Source organism: Capra hircus, chromosome 3 (genome assembly GCF_001704415.2).
Source record: "Capra hircus breed San Clemente chromosome 3, ASM170441v1, whole genome shotgun sequence".
NCBI lineage: Eukaryota > Metazoa > Chordata > Mammalia > Artiodactyla > Bovidae > Capra > Capra hircus.
In genome coordinates, this window is record NC_030810.1 from 31610063 (window position 1) to 31633851 (window position 23789).

Consider the following 23789-nt stretch of genomic DNA (forward strand, 5'->3'; position numbering starts at 1 on the left):
GACCTGCCCAGCAGCTGGTGGGGCCAGGACTCAAAGTCTGAGTATCTAAGTCTAGTCAAGAGCAGAGTCTGCTTTCTCCCCACCACGTATTTTGCCTCTCATGTGTTAGTTTACTACCACGGCATTAGCTTATTTATCCCTCACAGACCTGAAAAGAAGGGTATGACTGACTTCTGTCTACAAATGACAAAACTAAGGCACGAAAGCCGTCCTTCTGCCCCTCTTGCAGGGTCCAGCTGGCTTCTGCTGCTGGCTCTGTATGCCCACTCTGTCGCCCTCTTTGACCTGTGACCCCCCAGGAGCTCTAACTTCACAGACCTCAGTTTCCTCATCAAGGAGATGGGGCTTATCATCACTAGCGTCTAAGGCCGTCCTGGGAGGAGGTCTTTCCCACATGAGGAGGCTGTGTCTCTAACAGCATCCTTTCAGGATGGAGAGCTGATGTTTGCTTAGGAAGAAGGAGAATGCCACCCAGGGCCTCTCTGCTTCCCACACTGTGTCACATACGCTGATTTGTGAGGGGAGGCCCTGACTTTTCCCCTGGAGGCTGAGAGGCTGCACAGCGCAGCAGAAAAGGAGGCTGAGTGCCAGGCCAGTCAGCCCCTTTTGATCTCTCACCTCCCTGGAGGATTTAACCAACTGAGAGGCCCCAGCCTAACTGTACACAGGCTGCTGGCAGAGCCACGCTGCAAATGCACTCCTGCACTGGCCAGTCACTTAGTGGCCTCTGCTCTGAGCCAGCCTCTCTGCTGAGGCCTCCGGATAGAGAAACAGATAAAGCTCCCTGGCGGTTGCCAATAGCATTCAAAGGTAATGCTTAGAAAGTACCTGACATGGTCACAGAGCCGGCATCAAATAACCCTTCCCTCAGCCCTCGTGTGGAGCTGCCATGGCACTGCCCCCACAGCTCTCTCCTCAGTGCTCCCTCCCTGCAGTCACATCTGGTCCATCTGGTCCACCTGTCCATGGCACGTGCTCCCAGAGCCTCTGGGTCTGTCGTCACGAAGCAGCTGCGAGTATCTGCTAACACACCAGCCTTTTCCAGAAAGGAACAGAGGAGCCACTGTCTACCGCTCCCTCCCTCTCTTCTCCAGATCACATTTACTTACATGTTCTTCCCACTCCACAACAGAAAGACGGTAACTTACCCACTGGCCAGCCTGCCAATGGCCCAGTATTGCTCCATTTCCTGCTGACATTTTTTATAAATCTTTCTACAGTTCGCCTCATCTGACTGGTCTCCACAGTCATTGTCCCCATTGCAAAGAAGTCTTCGGTTTATGCACCTCCCTGGGAAGGAGAAATGGGGTTACCCACAGGTCGAGGCAGGAAGGGGTGGGGGGGTTCACAGGGCTTGAGACCCACCATGACCCAGATTCTTGGCTGCAAATTTAAAGCTCTGTTTGCATTAGTCCTCATGTACTGGGGGTGAGTGGTCATGGAATTCACCGTTTAATCCCCTCCAGAAGCCAGTGTTGTATTTCTGAATGCTCTTGAGGGCAGATTCGCCAGGCAGACCGGAAGGAAGGCTGGACTCCTCTGCTTGGGACTGGAGAGAGGAGGTGGGTTCAGAGGGTCCTGCAGCAGTACCTGCTGTGGCACCTTGCGTGAGTTTCCTGACTCCTTGTCTCAATGTACTCATCTGTAAAGTAGGGACGCCATCATACTTACTCCCAAAGGTCGCTGGGGATTCAAACAAATAAATGCAACAGTACCGACTCATGGTAAGAGCCGGATAAGTGTTGTTATTACTATTATTAGTGCTTTGACGGTCCAAATGCACGCTGCTCGTAAGTACTGGCAGGAGGATTGGAAGCTATAGCTTTCACAGAAACTCTCCCCATTAAATGGCACTGCCTTCAACATCAGAGCCATCCAGACTAGTAGATATTAAAAATATTTAGACTGTATATTTAAAGTTATTTGAGGCACCTCCACTTCCTTGAAACTCTTTTCCCCATTGATTTGACTTCCTTTCTTATTTGCATATCTTTCGGGAGTAAAGCCCATAAAACAGGTGGCCATTTTTACTTAAGCATGTCTGTTCATTTTAAACCAATGTTCTTTGGCTATTAAAGGCAGAAGAGTAACAATCTGGTCTTCAAATGTTTGTTACAAGACATTTAAACTAAAGCTGGCCTGAATAACCATTATTGGCTTTGGTCAGAATCATGGAACGCCAGTCATAGTGAGTCCGTGGATACACGTAAACATCTTTCAGATTTACTAGATGGGGCTCGGCGTTTGCAATAATGCCTAGAAATTGCTCTAAGAATCCCTAATTCTTTCTGTAAAGATACTAAAGCACAGCTCACAAAGTTGTGGCAAATGTAGAGAGTTGTAGCTTGCATCTAGGTAATCTGGGTCCAAATACTCTCCTTTTTGCTGGAGCCTTTGAGAAAAAGAGTCAGGTTTTCTTGAATTAGTTAAAGGAATTAATTGAAAAGAAAGTGTTTGCTGAGCTCTGCAGCTCACGATAATCTATTGTGTGCTCCTTCCTCCCTTCCCTCTGGCTGCCCATCCACCAGTCCTTCCTTTTGTCCTTCCTTCTTTGAACCAAAAATGTTGCAAAGACTACCTCATGCATTAAGGGGTATGCTTAAACTTGGTGCTATAGGAATGCAGGGACTATCTCACCAAAGTTTTCAGAGATAAATGATGCTACCACCTTTTTGAAGTGTTGCAGAGAGTGTGGCTACGTTGTATTTAGCCCCAAACCTCTGAGAAAGCCAGCAGAGCTCATGGTCTGTAAGGACCTCTTATACCCACTGTGTTACTTGATGCTTATGGCAAACTTATAAGGTATTAATATCACTTCTGACTTTCTGTATAGACAACCAACATGAAGAAAGGTTCAAATGACTTCTTCTAAATTACAAAGTCAAAATAAAATTTGACTTAGGATTTCTGATTCCAGCACACAGAATTTTGGTGTCCTTAATGTCAGTGAATGTAATTTGAATTTCCAAATGCCTAATTGTATCTCCTCCACTTACCTCCTAAGTGTTGTGGGTGAGTAACTTCTCCAAGTCTCAATGTCTCAATTAGTAAAATGAAGGTAATATTAACACCTACATGGTAGGGTTGTTTTTATGAAATAATACGTGTAAAAAGAGGTCAAGGAGGACAAGGAGGCCTCCTGGCCTGACACATGACTTTGATCTTGAGCACTAGGCAATAGCCAGTGCTCCCATCATCACATGCCATCACCTCAACTGATACCCATCCCCTCCCACTGCTGTGTCCCTTTATACCTGTCTGCGCACACACAAAGCCTTCACATCGCACTTGACTTCTGCATGGTCTGTTAGAAACACAGTCTTCAACTTCCTTGTCAGAGAAGCTGCATGGTTCCCCGTGGAACTGAGAGGGCCGGATCAAGTAGGCATGTCTGTACTATAGCAGAGAGGAGCAAGGTGAGACAAAGCCAGAGCCTCCGGGACATGGGGAGCGGAGGGCACACCTAAAGATCTATATTGCCACTGGCTGATTGCCTATTTAGAATAGCCTGGGAACTCTCTGAGGGGAGGGACTTTATCTTCAATCTCTGTATCACAGTAATCAATACAGGTTTGTTGAATGTGGGGAAAGCACGGACTTTCGAGTCAAAGGTAGTAAGTGAATTGATGGGGCCAGTTCAGTCTTTCAGCTTGATTAATCCCATGGGTTGATTCAAGTATTCTCATTTACTAAGTAGCTTAAAATGCAGAAGTATCCACTTTGGAGCCACTGACTCTGTTACTTTCTAGTTATGTGATGCTGGGTAAGTTACTTAAGCACTGTGATCTCAACTTACTAATCTGTAAAACGGGGATAATTATGTACAGCTATGTAGTTTCAATTATATGTGAAATCTCATTATGTTGTCTGGTACAGAATAGGCGTTCAATTTCTTCTGCTTGCTTTTCTTTTGAATTATTAATAATTTTAGCGGTAAATATTTCTCTGTCTCTGCTTTCCTGTTTGCTTATTCCAGAAATATTGACTGGATTTCCAAAATATTGATTCAGCTACACAATGCTGGGAAAACGTGGGTGCTTTTTATGCTTGTGTGTGTTTGCTCATAACCATGTCCTGTGGACTGTCCTCAAGGAGGTCACAGCTGCTGGTGGTGGTCATGATGGCAAGCACAAGGCAGCGGCAGCCCAGCGAGAGGGGAGCTGTGACGGGGCCAGGACAGAGTGCTCATAAACACAGAGGGGAGTCCTCAGTGCAGACTTAGGAGACGCAGAAGTGACATCTGAGCTGAGCCCCAAAGGGTGAGGAGACACGTCAGGCAAGCATGGAATGCTGGCATGAGGAGGGGAGAGAAGGGCAGTCCGGATGGAGGGAATTGCTGTGCCAAACCCGAGAGGCTAGAGAGTATGTGCCTTATTCCAGGAAACAAGACATCCATCCTGGCTGGAGAGAAGAGTTAAAGAGGTAGAGTGAGAAGAGACGGAGGGACACGGAGCCAGGAGCAGCTGAGGCAGGCCCTCCTGGACCCTAATAAGGTTGCATTAAGTACTTCTTCATGGTACAATGAGAAGCCACTGCAGGGGAAGGAAATGATCAGATTTGGGTGACTTCCAAATGCTAGCTGCGGTCAAGATTTTGGACTTCCCTGGTGGCTCAGACGGTAAAGCGTCTGTCTACAATGCGGGAGACCCGGGTTCGGTCCCTGGGTCTGGAAGATCCTCTGGAGAAGGAAATGGCAATCCACTCCAGTACTATTGCCTGGAAAATCCCTTGGACAGAGGAGCCTGGTACGCTACAGTCCATGGGGTCGCAAAGAGTTGGACACGACTGAGCGACTTCACTTACTTACTTACTAAGTGGAGCAGACCTGATAGCAGTCCCTCTGAAGACTGACACGTTAACAGCCACAGTTATTATGTGCGTGGCATCCAGAAATCCAGAAAAGAAATATAGACAACCAACCACCTCTGCTCTTTGCATTTCGAGAGCATCTTTCTTCCTAGAAGGCAGAGGCTGGCAGGACAGGGATAAGGTCTGCAGAGAAGATACTAGAAGGCTAGCACCAGGCACCAGAGACAAAATGCATTTGAGGACTGTGGAGAGGATAAAGGAAAGACATCTCTCAATCCCTGTTGAAAAAAATGATGTTGAACTCCCAGCCACTGACCTCACAGATGTGATGTCCAACTGAGGGAACATGCATAGCAAAGTCTGCATGTAGAGCTCTGACTGGATGAGTGGATGGATGGATGGCTCACACTGGGTCTTCCTGGTTTATGGTGCAGATGAAGCAATTATCCAAATAATTGGATCAATGTTAATCACGTCAGCAATAAAGCCTGCTTTGGGAACTGAATGTATCTGCCTGGCTCTCCACATTGATGCAATTAAGTGTGTAATTGTCTTGGGCCTATTCCACTGCCTCTTTAGGGTCTTAGCTCATGGCTGCTTTGGTTTCCCAAGGAGCTGGGGAAAGTGAGAACCGTTCTCTATTCTCTGACAAATGTGCTATTCTTAGACCTGGATCCTGCATCAGCCTTCCTGTGACAAGAAAGTGCAAAGAACAAATACCAGAGACTGTATGTTTTGACTATTGAACTGGCTAGACAAGAAGCCGATGGCCCAAGTTCAAGATCTGTCTTTACTACTAAGTGAATCTAAGAATTCACTCACCTGCTCTGGGTCTCTGTTGATCTATCTGCCTAATAGAAAGGGTAACAATCATCCTCCCTTACGGAGATTTCAGGAAATGTAACGAGATCAAACACATATTTATGGAGCACCTCAAACATGTTAAACATTGGCCTATACACCAAAGACACAGAATTGAATACGTTTTTAAGTGCTTGCAGTTTAATGGAAAGGCAAATAAAAGTAAATGATGAGTGTTAGGACACAGCAGGAATAAGGAGCTGCTGCAGTTCATAAAGGAGTATCTGGCTAAGGGCGAGGGGTGCTGAGAACTCAAGGAAGGCTTCTCAAAAGAGGCGGCCCCTAAGCAAAGTTTCAAATCATGAGTAGGTGTTAGTCAGTGAAGGAAGTGGGAAGGACATTTCAGCCTGAGAACAGAGTATGAAATGGTCAGAAAAATACATGTGTTCTGTGTGCTGGCGTGGGGGATGTTCTGTGAAGATGTGGGCCAGGTCTATCTAAGGTGTGGGGGGCCTTGAAGACTGTGAGTCTGGACTTGATCCTAAGGGCCATGCATAGGCTTTGGATGTTCAAGCAGGGGAAAGACCAGCCAGACTTTCATTTTCAATGGCTCCCTTGGCTGCCCTGTGAAAGATGGATTGAAAGGCTGGAGGCAGGAAGTCTAATTAGGAAGCTGCTAATGGGAGAAAGGACAGATATGCTTCAAAACAAACCTGAAGGATCAAAGGCAGGGTCTGACTGCCCCTTGGAAGCTCAGAGGAATAAAATTCATTCATTAAATCAGCCAACATTTATCAAACTCCTACTATGATCAGTTACGGTCAGTAGTGCATTAACTGATCTTGCTGAGGAATAGGGCCCCTGGAAGCTTAGAGGTCTCCCAGGGTCTGGGTACCTACCCTTTTCTTCTGACAGGGATCACACGTGGTCCAGGGGGACCAGCTGGACAGCTCGCAATCAATAGGCAACGGCGTGATATCCACACTCCGCGTCTGTCTAGTCTTGGCAAGGCTCTCATTGACTGCATTTGACCCAAGAGAGGGTGGCCTTTCACCTCTAAAGGTCATCACAGAGAAGAGAGTGAAGTATCAGAAGGTAATTAAGTCTACATTCCACTGCCTATCCATCAATTCAATAAATATATATTTGCTCATTTATGCAAGGCTGGCTTCCCAGGTGGCTCAGTGGTAAAGAATCTGCCTGCAGTGCGGGAGACCTGGGTCCAGTCTCTGGCTTGGGAAGATCCCCTGGAGAAGGGCATGGCAACCCACTCCAGTATTCTTGCCTGGAGAATCCCATGGACAGAGGAGCTTGGCGGGCTACATACAGTCCATCGGGTCGCAAAGAGTCACACACGACTGAGGGACTAAGGACAGAACATTAGTTTATCAGTCAAGTATCAGTTAACTCATTCAGCAATATTTATGGAACCCTCAGTTATTGCCTCAGATTATGGCTAGCTACAGTCAAAAGAGTATTGAACTCTGAACAGAAGATCATCCTTCAGCAGCTGGGTGATCTTGGTCTGTTTTTTCAGCCCTTGGGCGCTTCATTTTTCTCACCTATATAGTGAGAGAACATACCTCATAAGGCTATTTGAAGGATTAAATAAGAAAGTATATGTGAAAGCACTTTGTAAGGTCTAAAGTGCTTGAGATATACAGGGATTACAACCACAGCTAGACGTATGACCTCACGCAGTACCCTCCCCATCATAGGGCCTCTGTTTTATCCCCTGGAAAATGAGAAGTTTGGACTAGGTGGTTTTTAAGTCACCCTCTCATGTTATGAGTCTATGAAACTTTTTCTGAGAACAAATCATATTCAGGATACTGTGCTCAAGAGGACACAGAAATATAAGACACAGCCTCTGCTCTGGAACTCACAGTTTGTTAGGATGAGAGAAGATAAACATGTCTCCTTCCTTAGCTCTTCTGGACTTTACCAAGGAGGCAGGGTTTTTAAGCATGCAGGATGGATGGTCTGAGTTGAGATTTAGGACATCACTGTGGCTGCAGTGTGGAGGCTAGATGGAGGTGGGGAAAGCCCAGAGGCAGGAAAAGCAGGTAGGAGGCTCAAGCAATGGTACCAGTGGGTGGTCTGAGCCTGAACCACTCCAGCATCCAGGGGATAGAGAGTGGGCGAGACAGACATATGAGATGTTTTTCACGGGGAATGGACAGAGTGATGGGTAACTGGATGGGGTGTGGATTATAGGGAGAAAGGGGGCTTAGGATGATGCTGGTTTCTAGTTTAGGTGTGTGGTTGGGTGGGTGGGGAAACCAGGAGCAAAGGAATTTGTTGCAGAAGATGGAGTTGGGGCATGCTGAGTTCCAGGTGCCTGTGGAGCCACTCAATAAATAGTTCCTATGTAGATCTGGAACTCAGCAGAGAGATTTGCACTAGAGATTCAGATCTGATCATGAAAAGCTACGGAAGAGGATAAAAATATTCCTGAGAGACACCAGCCAAGACTGAGCCCTGGAGAGACTAGTGTCTGCCAGGCTAGAGGGAAGATAGTACATAGAGGTGAGTGGGGGATAGGAGAGGTAGGTGCTGCTACACCTGCAGAGCAGTCAAACAACATGAAACCTGAAATCTGTCTAGAAAATAAGGTAACACTTTTTGTTGAGTCCCTGGCACTCGTGGGACATTGAGTAAAACAGGGAAAGAAAGGTCATGTGCTTTAATCTGTTTGTGCCTCCAGTTTCCCCACGTGTAATACAATGGGTATAATTTCTATTTTTCTTCCATTTGAAAAAAAAGGTATACCAGTGTAAAATTCATTGTAATTTGTGTTTATTTTCAAGGGAACCAGGGAGAAAAGAAAGAGAATTAAGATTTGTTGAGCATCCAGGACTCGTCAGGTCCTGCATGAGATGTTTCACCCTTGCCATCTCATCTAATCTGACAGCAATGCTAGAAGGCAGCGACCTCCTAGACAGGCGAGGGAAATGGTCAGGAGCCACGTGGTGGTCACACTGGGGTCTGAGCTGAGCTCTGCTCGCCTCTAGTCTCTGTGCTGCGTTCATCTCCATCTGCTACCCAGAAAGAACCGGGCCAGTGTTCCCTCTACCAGTCCCCTCCATCTCCAGGCAAGGCCTCTCTCATCTGCTTGTCAAGACTCAGTGCTTAGGCAGAGCATCACATAATCTCCACTAGCACATCGTTCCAGACAAGGTCATTAACAATACATCCTCACTTGGCAAAAGTCCTAAAAAGAGGATAATATTAACTACAGTGAAATCCATCTCCATGACCACCCCAGAGACCAGCAAAAATCAATTGCCTCGTAAAGTTGAATGTTTAATGAAAGGTCAAAGACTATTGGAAACCACAGGTGGGTTCTTTAAAATGGTTACTTGAGGCAGGACTTGCACAGCAGTGGGGGGTGGGGGGTGGTTTAGAATGTGCTCTTATCTACTAATTTGCCCAGGTTTGACAAAACAATACTGTCTGTGATTTAGCTTGCCTTAAGTATATATTTGACAGCGCTGCAGGATATCCTCTTCCTGTTTCCACTAAGAAATCGCTACATTGTGTTTTTAGCAACTATCCACCCAATTTGGGCCACAGTGGAGACTGAGTAGATAAGTAATGTGCACATATGCTATTAAGAGTCACAATCACTTTCTTCTCTGAGATTTGAAAGCCTGTTAATGGGCAAGATGATCACTTATAGAAGGAACTTGGTAAAAAGTAGTTATAACCACCAGATCGCTCATTTTTGCACCCAATTTTCATTACAGAGGTGGCAATATAATAAGGAAATCAGGTGAATAAATAGTCTGTCTGTAAATTACACTGGATAAGATGTGTGTGGTTTATTAGTACTACAAAATGCAAATCTGAAAGCAAGTGTGTGCATGCTAAGTTGCTTCAGTTGTGTCCCACTCTTTGCTACCCTATGGACTGTGGCCTACCAGGCTCCTCTGCCCATGGGATTCTCCAGGCAAGAATACTGCAGTGGGTTGCCATGCCCTCCTCCAGGGGATCTTTCTGACCCAGGGATCTAACCCTCATCTCTTAAGTCTCCTGCATTGGCAGGTGGGTTCTTTACCACTGGGACCACTTGGAAGCCATCTGCAAGCAAGGCTAGCATTCAACTGCAGCTTTAATTCCTAGGACTAGCATGGACCCAACAGAAGACAGGGGCAGTCAGGACCTCTGTGTATGGCTACTGTAACACGTGCCTTCACACTATGAATTTACAGAGATGAATCAGATGGGTGTTCTGAACAACTGACTTGACTCCATCATTCAGAATTCTCTGTATGCTTCTAATGTTGAAAAATTAAACATGCCCAGAGAACTACAGAAAACAAATAATAAATACTCAGGTACTCACAACCCAGGTTGGCAATTGTTAACATTTTGGTATACTTCCTTCAGGTCTTTATTTAAAATAAAAAATAACCTCATAAATTTGACATCTGTGGTTGACACCAGCTCCAGATCCATTTTCCTCTCATATTCTTCAGAGGATACTACAGTCATCAATCATATATATCCTTCCAGTCTTTCAAATGTTTACATACACACATATAGACACAAGATATAACATTGCTTTTGTGAGCTGCACTCATACGAGGCATAGTATCCTATAACTTGCTTTTGTCAATCAGCATTGTGTTTCCAGGGACTGCCCTGGTGGCCAGTGGCTAAGGCTCTGTGCTCCCAGTGCAGAGGGCCCGGGTTCAATCCCCAATTAGGGAACTAGATCCCATAAACCATCCCATGACAAAAAGATTCTACATGCCACAGTGGAGACTGAAGATCCCGTGTGCCATGACTCAGACCCAGTGCAGCCAAACAAAGAAATTTTCAAAAGAAATATTAAAAAGCACTGCGTTTCTGGCCCATATATGTTGACTCATAAAGATATCTTGTTCCTTCTTTTTATCTAAATGTTCCATCATGAGACAGGCATTTAACATTTTCTTTTTGAAGGACATTCACAGTTTTTCATTGTTTTGCAATTGCAAACAATGCAACAGCAAACACCCTTCTACAAGGTGTTGGAATGTATCCCCCACATAAAGTCTGACAAGAATAAACCTGCCTTTCCTCGAGGTGTGTGGAATGCTGAGGACATATTTCACTCAGTTCTTGTCTCCTAGTCTTTCTAACAGGAGTCTCTGATCAAAATAAAGATGGATCCATCATGCATGGCAGGATTAGGTCAGCAGTAAATTGCGAGCCATCAGCTTATATAGATGGGGTATGTCAATATATTTTGGCTTTCTGTAGAAATGGCCTGACACAACAACTTTCTTGTCACACACAATTTGTTAGGCAGCTGCATCTCCTTTGCAAATAAAATCCTTCCTCTTTGCTGGAAGGGGAAGCTTCTGGGTGGGAAAATTCTCAGTTTCTCATCTCTGTGTCATTTGCTGTTGTAGACATGGAATTTAAAGCCACATCTTAAGGCAACACATGTATGGTCCAGAGATGGAGAAATGGCCTTGGAGTCCAGCAAGTCAGATCCACAATGCAGGTGGAGAAAGGATAATGTATTAGCAAGAGGCAGAAAAATATAGGGGCTCTGGAACCAGGGAAAAAAAAAAAAAGGATTTGAATCCATATTTTGTTACATATTAAGTAAGGAATCCTGAAATAGTTACATTCTCTCTCCAAACTTCAGTTTCCTTCTCTGTAACCTGTAAATGATAGCACTAACCTCAAACAGCTGTGAGGATTAGACCTAACACATCTAAATGCCTTACAACAAGCAGCAATAAATAAACATAGGTCTGTCTTATGAAGATGGAATGAGTATTTCATCTGACTTGAATGTAAGAGTAACTAAAATTGGTAGCCTTTCTTAGCTAGTATGAAGGTCTCAGCATTTTCTGTTGCAGAACTGAAGACTATTCTTCCATTTCATCTAAGGGATTCAAAGACATGCCATGTTCAAGACTGCTCCATGGGAATCACAGGTCGAGGCTGATGCACTAAGTCTGGATTCAGTTAAGGGTCTGAGACTCATGAGATGTGAACGAATCTCTTCTCCTTTCTGAGGACCCACTTGCTCGTCTACATAGTGTGAATAGGGACGACAGCCATCTCACGACATCACTGGAGGATTCCGCAAGGTTTCCCAGCCTGTCAGCTACACTCATCTTACCCCTTCACGTCCTACATCCGAGTGAACTTCCTAGTATGGAAGTCTGACTGTGTCAATCCTTCCATGGTTCCCCACTACTGAGGCTAAAGTTCAAGGTCCTTAGCCAGAGTACTGGTGCCCCCTCCGAGCTCTTTCCAGGATCTGACTCCTGCTGACTCTGACTCGGTCCTGTCTTTGGCAACTCCTCACCTTAGCCTGCTCCCTGTGTAGCTCAAATGATAAAGAGTCTGCTGGCAATACAGGAGACCTGAGTTCAATCCCTGGGTTGGAAGACCCTCTGGAGAAGGGCAAGGCAACCCACTCCAGTATTCTGGCCTGGAGAATCCCATGGACAGAGGAGCCTGGCAGGCTACCATGCATGAAGTCACAAAGAGTCGGACACGACTGAGCGACTCACACTACTACTACACCTTGGCCTGGACATGCAGCTGCAGGAACAAGCCAGGCTCTCTCATCTCCATGCACTTGTCCAGGCTGCTGCTTCTTCCTGGATGCTCTTCACCCTCTCCCATTTGGCAAGCACCTACTCCTACAGAAATATTCAGCTCAACTGTCCTCTCTTCTAGAAGCCTCTCCACACTCTGGTAAAGCCAGTTGGCCCTTCTTCTGTTTTCCACTTGCTCCTGTACTATCTCTCGCAACAGTACACCCAGATGTGCTCTCATGTGGGTTTTCTCCACGAGAACATGACCCCTTTGTGTCCTATTCAGCTCAGCATCCTCAGAGCCTGTGAGAGGTCCCACACAGGGGTCCACATGTGGGTAGGGTTGCTATGACCCCTTTAAACCCTCCATTCCAGACACATTTCCTTGGATCCTGATAAGACACATAGTACACACAAGGAAGGCCTTGGCTGCTTCATTCTTCGCAGGACCAAGTTGAGGTTCTTGGTATCGTAATAGCTAACAGTCATTGAGTGCCCAACGGACAGTGAAAACTCACCGCCCTGGTCTCGGGTGGTGCCCAGTAGGGGCTGAGTGCTCAGCAGAGCTGACACCAGGGGCCGTCCAATGGGCACCAGGTGCTCCTCCCACGAGAGGCTGTGTGTGCACAGCCTTTCTGTAACGAGTGAGAGGAATAACATTAAGTCCTTCCTCCGATGGGACGGCTCACAAGGAGCCTGGGACACAGGACAGCTTCAACTTCTCACTGTAAGGGCAGTGGCTTCTGCACCAGGACGATCCCCCAGCTGATATATCACTGGGGCTTCTTTCACTGGATCCCACCTTGAACTTTCACTCAGATTAAGTTTGAGCTTTCAACTCAGATAGTTTCTTTAGCCTGTTTTGCACCCAATTAAAAATAACCATAAAAGCTGAAATAAATCAGTTACCACATAATTGCTGTGAATATCTGGAGTATGTATGCGTGTGTGAGGAGGGTGGTTTGAGAGCAAAAATTTAGCCTGATGAAGAGGTAGAGTAGGTCACTCTTGTATTAAAATCATTGCTATAAGTTGGCTTTACTTCCTCCATACATAACAGACCTTTCGCTTAAAGAAGTATGCTGAGGCTTTGCTCAGAATACAGAGCAAGGATCCTATTCTTAGCGTGATAAAATACCTTTAAACACGTCAGTTTCCTATGAGAACTTTTGTTGAAATCGGTGGCATGGTTCCACAATAATTTGAAGAGTTGTTGATATGGTGTTATCAGATGCATGTAAGTTGCTTCGGGAGATGTTCCTTATTCAATAGGCATGTGACAAGGAGGGAGGGTCAGCATGACGTGGCTTTATATTCCCCAACATATTATTGATTATGAGGTCATTTGGAACTATCACCTACCTGGAGCTGGGCACACTGAAAGATCCCAGGGCAGCACAAAGAAGAAACAGCTCTGCCAGCACCCTCCAAGCCCATGTCCTGGAGGTCTTCATTTTCCCTCTGCAACAGGAAATCTGACCGCAGCTCCCGGTTCCATGAAGAGTCCACCCAGGGAGTTCTGCCGTCAGCTTCTGTTTCTGGAGAGTAAACAGCTGGGCAAAGTAAACAGAAAGCCACCAGTGACCAGAAACACCTAGACTTTGCACAGACAGAAGACTTATCTGGGACTCCAGACACCAATGAGAATGGTGGAGAGCTTAGACTGTATTCATGTGTAACAGATTCTGGGGTAAGCTGCTGAGAGGACAGGCAGTTAGTGGGGCAATAAGGACTCTGTGCTCTCGGTCCAGACTGCCTGGGTTCAAATCCTTTCTCTGTAACTTACCAGCTTTGGGACATTGGGCAAGTCACTTCATTTCAGTTTCCTCACTTGGAAAGTGGGGAGGATCAAATAAGTACATACAAGTCAAGCACTTAGAACAGGCCCATACTGAGCACTCAGACATGTGAGTTATTATTATGAAGTAGAATACAGGGTCTGGAGGCAGGCTTTGAATTCTGGTTTGCCCCCTTCTAGCTAAATGATTTTAAGAGGCTACAGAGCTTTAGAGCTTGTCTAGGTTCAAGCTGCCAGCTGTGTGACCCTGGGCCAATGATTAACCTCTCTGGGCCCAAATTTCTTCCTCTATCTAACAAGGATCATAAGAGTGCCCACCTCACAGGGCTGTCATGCAAATTAGATAAACCTAAATATTTAAAGCACTTTGAACAGTGCCTGGCACATGCTGTGTAATCTCTGAGCGAGCTGATACTTTTTTCCGGTCTCTGATTCTGTTCCCTCACATGTAAAATTGGGAGGGCCCTGCCTAGCCATCCCTAAGAGTTGGGAGGGGCAGATGAGACAATGAATATGAAGATGTTTCACAAACAGGAATTATACAAATAGCTGTAAAAGACTAATTAACCAAATACACACTGTTACTACATAAGTAATGTAGGACTTTATTATATTTAGGGATAAAGAGATGGTTGCCCTAACCTTGATGCAAAGTGATGTATAGTAGAGTATTAGTAACAGATTCAACACTTGTCTCCAGCATTTACTGGTAACCCTGAGAGCCACAGTGACAGCAGCACATGAAAAAGTTCAATAAACACCGTTTACTTATCACCTGCACCCTTCACCTATCACCTCTCCCATGTCAAAGGTAAGAGGACTCGACGGTTCAGCACAGCAAAAGCAGGTGCCCCTCATGCAGGGCAATTCAGACTCGTTTTATTTGAGCCTGGAAAAGTGCTTCGCCTTTGCCTTTTCATTATCCTGAATGGCACTCTGTGCCCTGTTGTTTTTACGTAGCTTCACCATTAAACAGGATGAAGACAAAACGCGATTCTCAGGGCCTCTTGTTTTCATTTTTGGCCATTCCATGAAGCATGCAGGATCTTAGTTCCCCAACCACACCCGTGCCCCTTGCATTGGAAGAATGGAGTCTTATCCACTGGACCACTAGGAATGTGCTCCAAGGGTCTCCTGAAATGGCATAATCCAAGCAAACGTTTACTTTGATACCTGTAGAAATGATTTCTAGAAACGATTGCCTGTGGCCACATGTGAGGTGTGTCTTTACACTTTCAGGTCCATTGCAGCCAAAGCGTTAGCCCTGACTCCCAACCTGGAGGTGGTACCCACCCTGCCTGTGGCAAGGAGCACAGAAGTGTGGTGTGAGAGAGGCATAGCGCAAACTCAAAGGCCATATACAAATGGCCCCAGCTCTCAAATGTACCCCTACCACTGACCTCTCAGAATCAACAAGTTAAAGTCCAAACTTCACTGACCAGGCATTTACAAAACCAACCTTCAGACCATAGAGAGCTGCAGGAACGTGGCCGACAACCATCCTATCTCTGTTGTTCAGGTGGGTGCAGGTGAGGTTCTTAAGAGGGAACAGGCAGTGGGCAACTTGACGGTGGTCTGGTAGAAAGAACACAGACTGGATTTGACTTCTTTGAACAAGCTACCTAGTTTCTTTGAGACTATTTTTTTTCCATCTGGAAAATGGGGATCATGATTCATTAATACTTAGCTCATAGGTTGTTTTGAGGCTTAACTATATAAAACATTAAACCCTTGACTTATTTCCTGACACAGGCTGGAAGCACCAGCCTGCTCCCTGTCCTGCCCTGTCTGCTGAAACAGCTAGGCTGGGGTTTGGGAGTGCAAATAAGGAAGAGTGGCAAGGGGATGGATGGAAAGCCACAGAGGGCAAAGGCCCTTCACATTAATTGCGCCCAGAACACAGAACACAAGCTCTGCTCTCAGACCATCCCGTGTGCATTCCACTTGTCATTATCCCAAGCTCAAGGCACCATCTCATCGCTGTCCCAAAGGATGCAGTGACCTGAACTTTGACACAATTGATTGTGGTAGTTAATCATTTGTAAACAAGCAGAAAATTGCATTTCAAGAAAGATCCATGTCCTTTCTCGTTTCTGCTTGCCTTTAAGAGGAGCCACATCTTTACACGATGGGGATCTTATTCAACCTCCTAAACTTGAAGGCCTCATAGAGAAAGCCACACATTTTAGAGAGAACAGATACATGAATGAATCAGGTGCTCACTCACCTCTAGATTTTTTATACATGCTGTTCCTTCTGCTCAGAATATGTGCCATGCAGCTAAATATGAGTCATTCCGTATATTTCATTTTAACATCACTTTCTCAAGACAGTCTTCCCAATGGACTTCTCTGGGCTTGATTCCAGGCACCAATAGGTGTCCTGGAATTCCAGCCTCATAGCGCCCCCTGGTGGCTTTAGGTGCTACTCAGCCTCAGGCTGTGGTGATAATACCGGTATTTTTCATGGACTGCTGCTGCCAAGTCACTTCAGTCGTGTGTCCGACTCTGTGCGACCCCATAGATGGCAGCCCACCAGGCTCCCCCGTCCCTGGGATTCTCCATGCAAGAACACTGGAGTGGGTTGCCATTTCCTTCTCCAGTTCTTAGCAATTTAACAGTTTTCCCCATATATCATCTTATTTGATCTTGACAAAAAAAACGAAGCGTCATCTTACATGCCTCTGAGATAAGGTTCCTCGATTGGTTCTATAGTTGCTAAGAGATAAATCTATGACTAGATTCAAGTTTTTTTTTTTTTTCTTCCTGATTCCTAACCTCTTCTTTTTATAATTCCTAGGCTTTACAAACGTCCTTTTAGGAATTTCAGGACTGGTGAATGTCTAGTACAGTGATCACACCTCCCTCTCCATTCTCTGGCTATACCTCTCTTCTTCGGCCAGGGAAGAGGTTTTTAAAACAATCACGGGCCTTCAGGCTTTTAAATGCTATGTAGTAATTCATAGCTCCAGGTCTATGGACCTACTGACAGTGTTGCTTTCCCCCACTTTGATAATTAACTTTCTAGCCTCCAGCTCCACAGTCAATGCTACATGGTTTAGGGTTTTGTTACAGCAACATTCCACTCCTGGTACCCAGTGTTTTGTAGCAGTTAGCTTTTGCTGTATAACAAATACTCCCCAAACTTGCTAGCTTAAAAGAATGGCCATTTATAAGCTCAAAATTCTTTGGGTCATCAAGTAATTCTGGGCTAAATAAGCTGGGTGGTTCTGCTAGTCTTGCCTGGGCTCACTCATGCAATCTCAGCCAGTTAAGAGGGTTGGCAAGGGGCTGGGTGCTACAGAATGGCCTTACTTACAGCCTGAGGATCCATCCTTTCAGTCTATACATGTTGGTTGTTGGCCAGTGCGATGGGATACCTGAGCAGCATGTCTCCAAAAAAGACTAATTAACCAAGGCTTTTTCACAGTGGTCTTCATGGTTCCAAAGAGCAGCAGGAAAGCATAGGCTCCAAAGCACAAGTGCTTTTAAAGCCTCTGACTGCAGTATTTATCTTAAGACATGGCCAAACCCACATTCAAGAGATAGAGACATAGATAATATCTGTTGATGGGAAAAGCAGAGTCAGTTTGCAAAGGGGTATGCATCGAGGCTTGCTGGAGAGAATTTGTAGACATTTTGCAATCCACCTCAAACATGCTACCTTCATGCTGAAGCAGTTAAGCGCCAGTGTGCCTTCTTCATTTCTCTCTCCTCCTGTGCTGGTGACTTCAAAGCATGCGCTAAGGTGACAGTGTCTTATGATGGAGGGAGCCTACAGCCCTGATGCTGGTTGAGGAGTCCCTGCTGATCCATGAGGAACTTCCTATGAGTGAGATTTAAACTTTAATTGTGCTATTTCATTGAGACTTTGTGGTGTATATGTTACTACAGCAACAGCTACCCTACCCTGGCTAATACACTCTTCTTTTGTTACATACAAAATTCAGTGTGTATGCGTGCTTTTCTATAGGAAAAAGTCTATAGCCTTCCTCAGATTCCAGAAGGATATGAGACTCAAAAGAAGTAAAAATAAAATGACACAAGAAGCAAGAATTCCCTCAAGAGCTAGAACTTCTTCAGCTCACAGAATTACCTGCGGTCTCTTTGAAGGCAGTGCAAAGTAGTCTGAAATGTTGAGGACAACAGATAGACCTAGATTGGCATTTCATTTCTCTCACTTATTAGTTTATATCCTGAACAAATCCCTTAAGCCCTCCGAGCACCGGTTTCCCTAGTTTCCAGTGTAGGCTTGTTGAAATAATATTTCAATAATCATTTACTGAGAGCTATTAGATGCCAGGTACAATCCTCGGTGCCTAGATACACAAATGAATATGTAATGGACCTTCCTGTAAGAGCTGGCACCACGGTGAGAGGGACAGACACAGTCATGTATCAGGGCAGGACCATGGTTTGAATTTAGCCGAGTGTGTGTGTGCACGTGTGCACCTGCGTGTGTGTGCATGTGGTCACTGAGAAATGTTTCTCAGAAGCAATGCTCGAGTTGGCCCCTCAGGGGTCAGGAGGAGTTAACAAACCAAGCACGAAAGGGAGGGTGTGTGGCAGTTCAGGAAGAGGCCAGAAAAATCAAGATGCAAAGGTGAGAAATTACACAGCATGTGCGGGGAACCTAAGACAGTCAGTGTTGCTGGAGCCTGGAGTTCAGCTTGAGTAGTGGAAAGGAATGAAACTAGAGAGGCAGATGGGAGTCAGAAGTGGGGCTCCATGGGCAGCGCTAATGATATGGATTTTATCCTCAGTGCAAGGGGGAACTCTTGATGGGTTTCAGGAGGGAAGGAAGGGGGCAGCTTTCTTTGTGAGAGAGATTGCTAGGCTGCAGTATAGAGAATGGATTAGAGGGAGGCAAATTGGAGCAGAGAGACCGGTTAGCAGACTGTTATAATAGTCCTCTGAAAGATGATGAGGGCCTGAATTAGGGCAGTGGTGGTGCCAAAGGAAAAGAGGGCATAAACGTAGTATCTGTCTCCTGTCGTTGAGAAAAGCAAATAACATACTTTTTGTGAATGGCTTTGTAAACAATGCAACTGTGCACAGAGGTGGGATTATTACGACCGAGATTACGGTTCTCTGTTAAGAAGGGTATATTAAGTACCCAGGGCTGAGCTTAGCAGCTGTTTCAAGAAGCCCCCCTCCACACAGCTCATGCTCTCTTCTTGGTCACCTGGTCCTGTGGATTAATGTGCCCAGACTTGTCTATCTTAAGTCGAGTTCCTTGTCTTCCAGACTCACCTTCCAGAATTCTGGAGGAAAAGCTTTACGCCCCTCCTGCTGTTTCAGGGTCCTCATCAGTGACTGGGAATCCCTCATCTCCGAGGTTTCCACTGTAGGTTTTTTTTTTTTTTTTACTAAATTGTTATTTTTACTTTATTTTACTTTACAATACTGTATTGGTTTTGCCATACATTGACAGGAATCCGCCACGGGTGTACATGCGTTCCCAAACATGAACCCCCCTCCCACCTCCTTCCCCATAACATCTCTCTGGGTCATCCCTGTGCACCAGCCCCAAGCATGCTGTATCCTGCATCAGACATAGACTGGCAATTCGATTCTTACATGATAGTATACATGTTTCAATGTCATTCTCCCAAATCATCCCACCCTCTCCCTCTGTAGGTTTTTCTGTGAGTCTTGGGGAACCTGATTTAAAACAGCCCTTGGCATCCTGCTGTGATGATTGCATCACCAGTGGTGGTGCCTCGTGCTGGGACTCATCCACGGCAGGGGTGTTATCACCAGGGTGGTGCCAAATGGGGCCAGATAGAAGTATGAATGGGCTGAGAGGGCAGCAGGCTCTTTCGAGGACTAATTGGCAAAACAATAACCCACGGGAGAAAAGGAAATGTCTCTATTCTGAAATAGAAACATGAGAAGGGGGAAAAAAATAGCAGGTAAAATTAATGAAGACTCCAATCTTTTCATGGAAAGACAATATGGATCCCCAGCCCCTTCCTCTGACGCAGTTGGCTACACTACATTCCTGGCACCCCCACAACTCTGCCTGGGTCTATGACTAAAGTCACGTGAAATACAGGGAGAAGTGTGAGCGCCACTTTACCCTCCCTTGTGCCATTCTACCGTCAGCTACAAATTGGCACTTGCCATCTACCTCTGCAGGGATTTAATCAGGTGCTGCTGTAGCTGCTGACCTTCAGCACCCCCTGAAGGGAGTTCAGGTCGGAGAGCGGAAATGAGGCACTCTGTGCTCTGGAAAAACTGGCAGAACAGACCTCCAGAGAGAGAGATATTTTCAGAGATATTTTTATGAGCCCAATTCTTGCATTCTCTCATATTTAGAAAAGCACTTAATTCCTTTGTGGTGACATCTGCTCCTCAGGACTAGCAGAAAACATTCTGCAAGTAAATAAATAAATGTGCTTGATTGCATGTACTTCCCCTTTACCAAAATCACATATATACTGAGCCTCCCTACTACCTCTTTGGAGCAGTTTCTCAAGAGCTACCTAGGATGCCGTCTCCCAGGATATAGTTCTCATTTTGCCCCAGATAAAACTTAATTCACAACTTTAACATTGCGCTTTTTTTTTTTTTTTAGTTAATACTGCTGCTGCTAAGTCACTTCAGTCGTGTCCGACTCTGTGCGACCCCATAGATGGCAGCCCACCAGGCTCCCCTGTCCCTGGGATTCTCCAGGCAAGAACACTGGAGTGGGTTGCCATTTCCTTCTCCAATGCATTAAAGTGAAAAGTGAAGGTGAAGTCGCTCAGTCGTGTCCGACCCTTAACGACCCCATGGACTGCAGCCTACTAGGCTCCTCCGTCCATGGGATTTTCCAAGCCAGAGTACTGGAGTAGGGTGCCGTCTCTTCCTCTTTTCCTTCAACCATCTGCCAAATGTGGATACCTATGGTGACCTTGGAGGGAGAAGGCAATGGCACCCCACTCCAGTACTCTTGCCTGGAAAATCCCATGGACGGAGGAGCCTGGTAGGGTTGCTAAGAGTCAGACACAACTGAGCGACTTCACTTTCGCTTTTCACTTTCATGCATTGGAGAAGAAAATGGCAACCCACTCCAGTGTTCTTGCCTGGAGAATCCCAGGGATGGGGAGCCTGGGGGGCTGCCGTCTATGGGGTCACATAGAGTCAGACATGACTGAAGCGACTTAGCAGCAGCAGCATGGTGACCTTGGAAGTCAGTATTAGAGAGAGTGGAAACTCTGGCAGGCTTGATTCTTGTATGACTATGTGGAGCAGAAACTCTCCCCACTGTCTGCTGAATGGTCTATGCCTGAGCAAGAAAGTAACTTCTGTTGTGCTGAGCTGCTAAGAGTATATACAATGAAATACTACTCAGCCATATAAAGAACAAAATTTTGCCATTTGCAACAATATGGATGAACTTGGAGGGCATTATGCTAAGTGAAAGAAGTCAGATGGAGAAAGACAAATACTCTGTGCTGTCACTTAAATGTGGAATGTAAAATGTAGAACAAAATAGTAACTATAACAAAAAAGAAGCAGACTCACAGATACAGAGAACAAACTAGTGTTTACCAGTGGAGAGAAGAGGGAAGGGACAAAAGGGGTCAGGGAGCGGGAGGTACACACTATTGGATGTAATGTACGTTCAAGGATGTGTTGTACAACACAAAAAAATATAGCCAATATTTTGCAATAACTAGAGTGTAATCTTAAAATTGTATGAAGATTAAGGAAAATTTTTAATTAAAAATAAAAATATAAGAAAAGCCAATAAAAAGGAAATAAACTTCTATTGTGCTGAGCTGCAGAGATTTCAGCGTTTTCCTGTTACGGCACATTACCTAAACTAATATGCTCTCTTTCCCACAGTTCTCATTCTCACCCCCATGGAACTGGCAAATATCCCTTGGAAAGGAGTCATGGGTTCTACACAGTAGCCAGTATCTTCAACACAGTGCTGATGCCGGCAGAAAAGCAGCAGAGGAGGCTCCCTGTCTACGCCAGGGTTTGGTTTGTCCTTTCTGCTGATGGGTGTGGGATTCTGTTTCTCTATTACATGTATATCTCTGCAAATAAATATGGATATGTGTTTCTCTCTGGATCTACACAGATGCCCTGTTTCTTCTATTGTCGATGGTTGATAAAGGGTAGGTATGTATTTCTCTCTGGCTGCAAGTAGAGAGGAACAGACATGAGACACTGAGCATAAGCAGGACAGTTCAGGAAAACAGAGGGAGTGTGTCAAGAACAGAGGACCAGCACTGATGGGGTGGTCAGCACTGTACAGGCCAGATAGATGGGGAAAGGCAGTGGTGGGCTCCAAAGGCAGGGCTGGCCCGAATGCTGAGAGGAGAGGCAGCTGTGCAGGTTCTGCCTCCACCATCTGGGATGTACTTATCAAATGCATTTGGAAAGATCAGGGAGAGCCCTCCTAGGTACGAACAGACTTAATGCTAGTGATTTAGGGCTGGAAAGGGCATACTGCTTCGTTCCTAGTTATTGACAAGATCACTGATCAGAGAGACTCTACAGTATATGTGAGAAGAAGGGGTAAAGAAGAAATATTAGCAGACAGATGGGTCATGACAGTGATGAAAAGTATACTTTTAATGCAGTCCTCAAACTGGGGAAAACTTCGAGGAAGATCACGAAGCAGCAGTGTGTCCGGGATCCACACGCGGGCAAAGCGGATGATTCATAGGTTACCTAGTGGTTCTCAGAATCTATACATAAATGTACGTTTCATATTGGAGCACAGTACATCATATTTTCTATGAAACACTCTTCTGGTTTCCAGTGTCTAAGGATATTTCACTGACCCCGTAAAGTCCATTGGCCTTACTGGCATAGGCAATGAAATGCCTGGAGTTCAACACAGAGTAACATGCTTTTGTAAATGTTTTTAGATTAAAGTACAGGCAGTTATTTAAAAATAAAATATTGAGTACTCATTTTCTAATTTCAGATTATTTCCAGGAATGCTAGAAATGCGTGAGAAGGGGAAATAGGATTCTGCCTGGCAATATGCCAGGAAACTAATTACCTGGGGGACTTGAAATGACTCAATGGATTATGTAGTTGCATTGATTTTGTGGATTAACTGTGGAAAACGGTGAAATTTAAGCCACCTTGTTCATCTGTTCATTCACTCACTAGTGGATCAAGTTCAAACTTCTTAGCCTGGCAAATGAATATTTCTCAGTCTATGCTTTAGTCCCTCTGAACTTCATACCAGCGTATTTATGTTTATTCAAATATCTAGATATTTTTGATGTCTACTGTGCAGGGAGCCTTGGGTTAAAGTGGGGGATGTAGCAGTAAATAAAACCCATGTTCCTTGCCCACACGGAGCTCCCAGGTTCCTAGAGGGAAATAAACTTGAGTAATTGTACGTATCTATAATGATGACCTGAGTAACTATAAGTAAAATCATATACTTGCCTGATATTATTAGGGTGATGGCTTGGGGAGGGGAAGGAACTCTGGGAAAATTTACCTACACTTGGAAATCCAAACCAAACAGTATAGTGGTTAAGTGATCAGATTTTGAAATACCGATGCAATTAATAATGTTCCATTCTGTCACACAGAGTTTCTGTTATCCAGTGTTGCCATGAAGAATCATCTCACAGAACCTCTATACCATTGGTACAGCCACTACTGAGAACAGTATGGAGGTCTTCAAAAAACTAAAAGCAGAGTTGCCATAAAATCCTGTAATCCCACTCCTGGGCATGTATCTGGAGAAAAGGATAATTTAAAAAGATACACGCACCCCAGGGTTCACTGCAGCACTATTTACAACAGCCAAGACACGGAAGCAACCTAAGTGTCCATTGACAGATGAATGGATGAAAAGATGTG

General features: G+C 45.2%; 1 protein-coding gene across 1 annotated transcript in view; it reads right to left on the reverse strand.

Moving 5' to 3' along the window:
- The window catches only part of C8B (complement C8 beta chain), a 45188-nt gene extending 31437 nt beyond the window's left edge, over nucleotides 1-13751 (reverse strand). Inside the window, exons 1-4 of the mRNA XM_005678354.3 lie at nucleotides 13524-13751; nucleotides 6510-6666; nucleotides 3255-3396; nucleotides 1149-1290 (exon numbers count right to left, since the gene is read on the reverse strand). Of these exons, the coding sequence (XP_005678411.2) occupies nucleotides 1149-1290; nucleotides 3255-3396; nucleotides 6510-6666; nucleotides 13524-13615 (533 nt within the window). The 5' untranslated portion in view covers nucleotides 13616-13751. The remainder of the gene's footprint in view (nucleotides 1-1148; nucleotides 1291-3254; nucleotides 3397-6509; nucleotides 6667-13523) is intronic.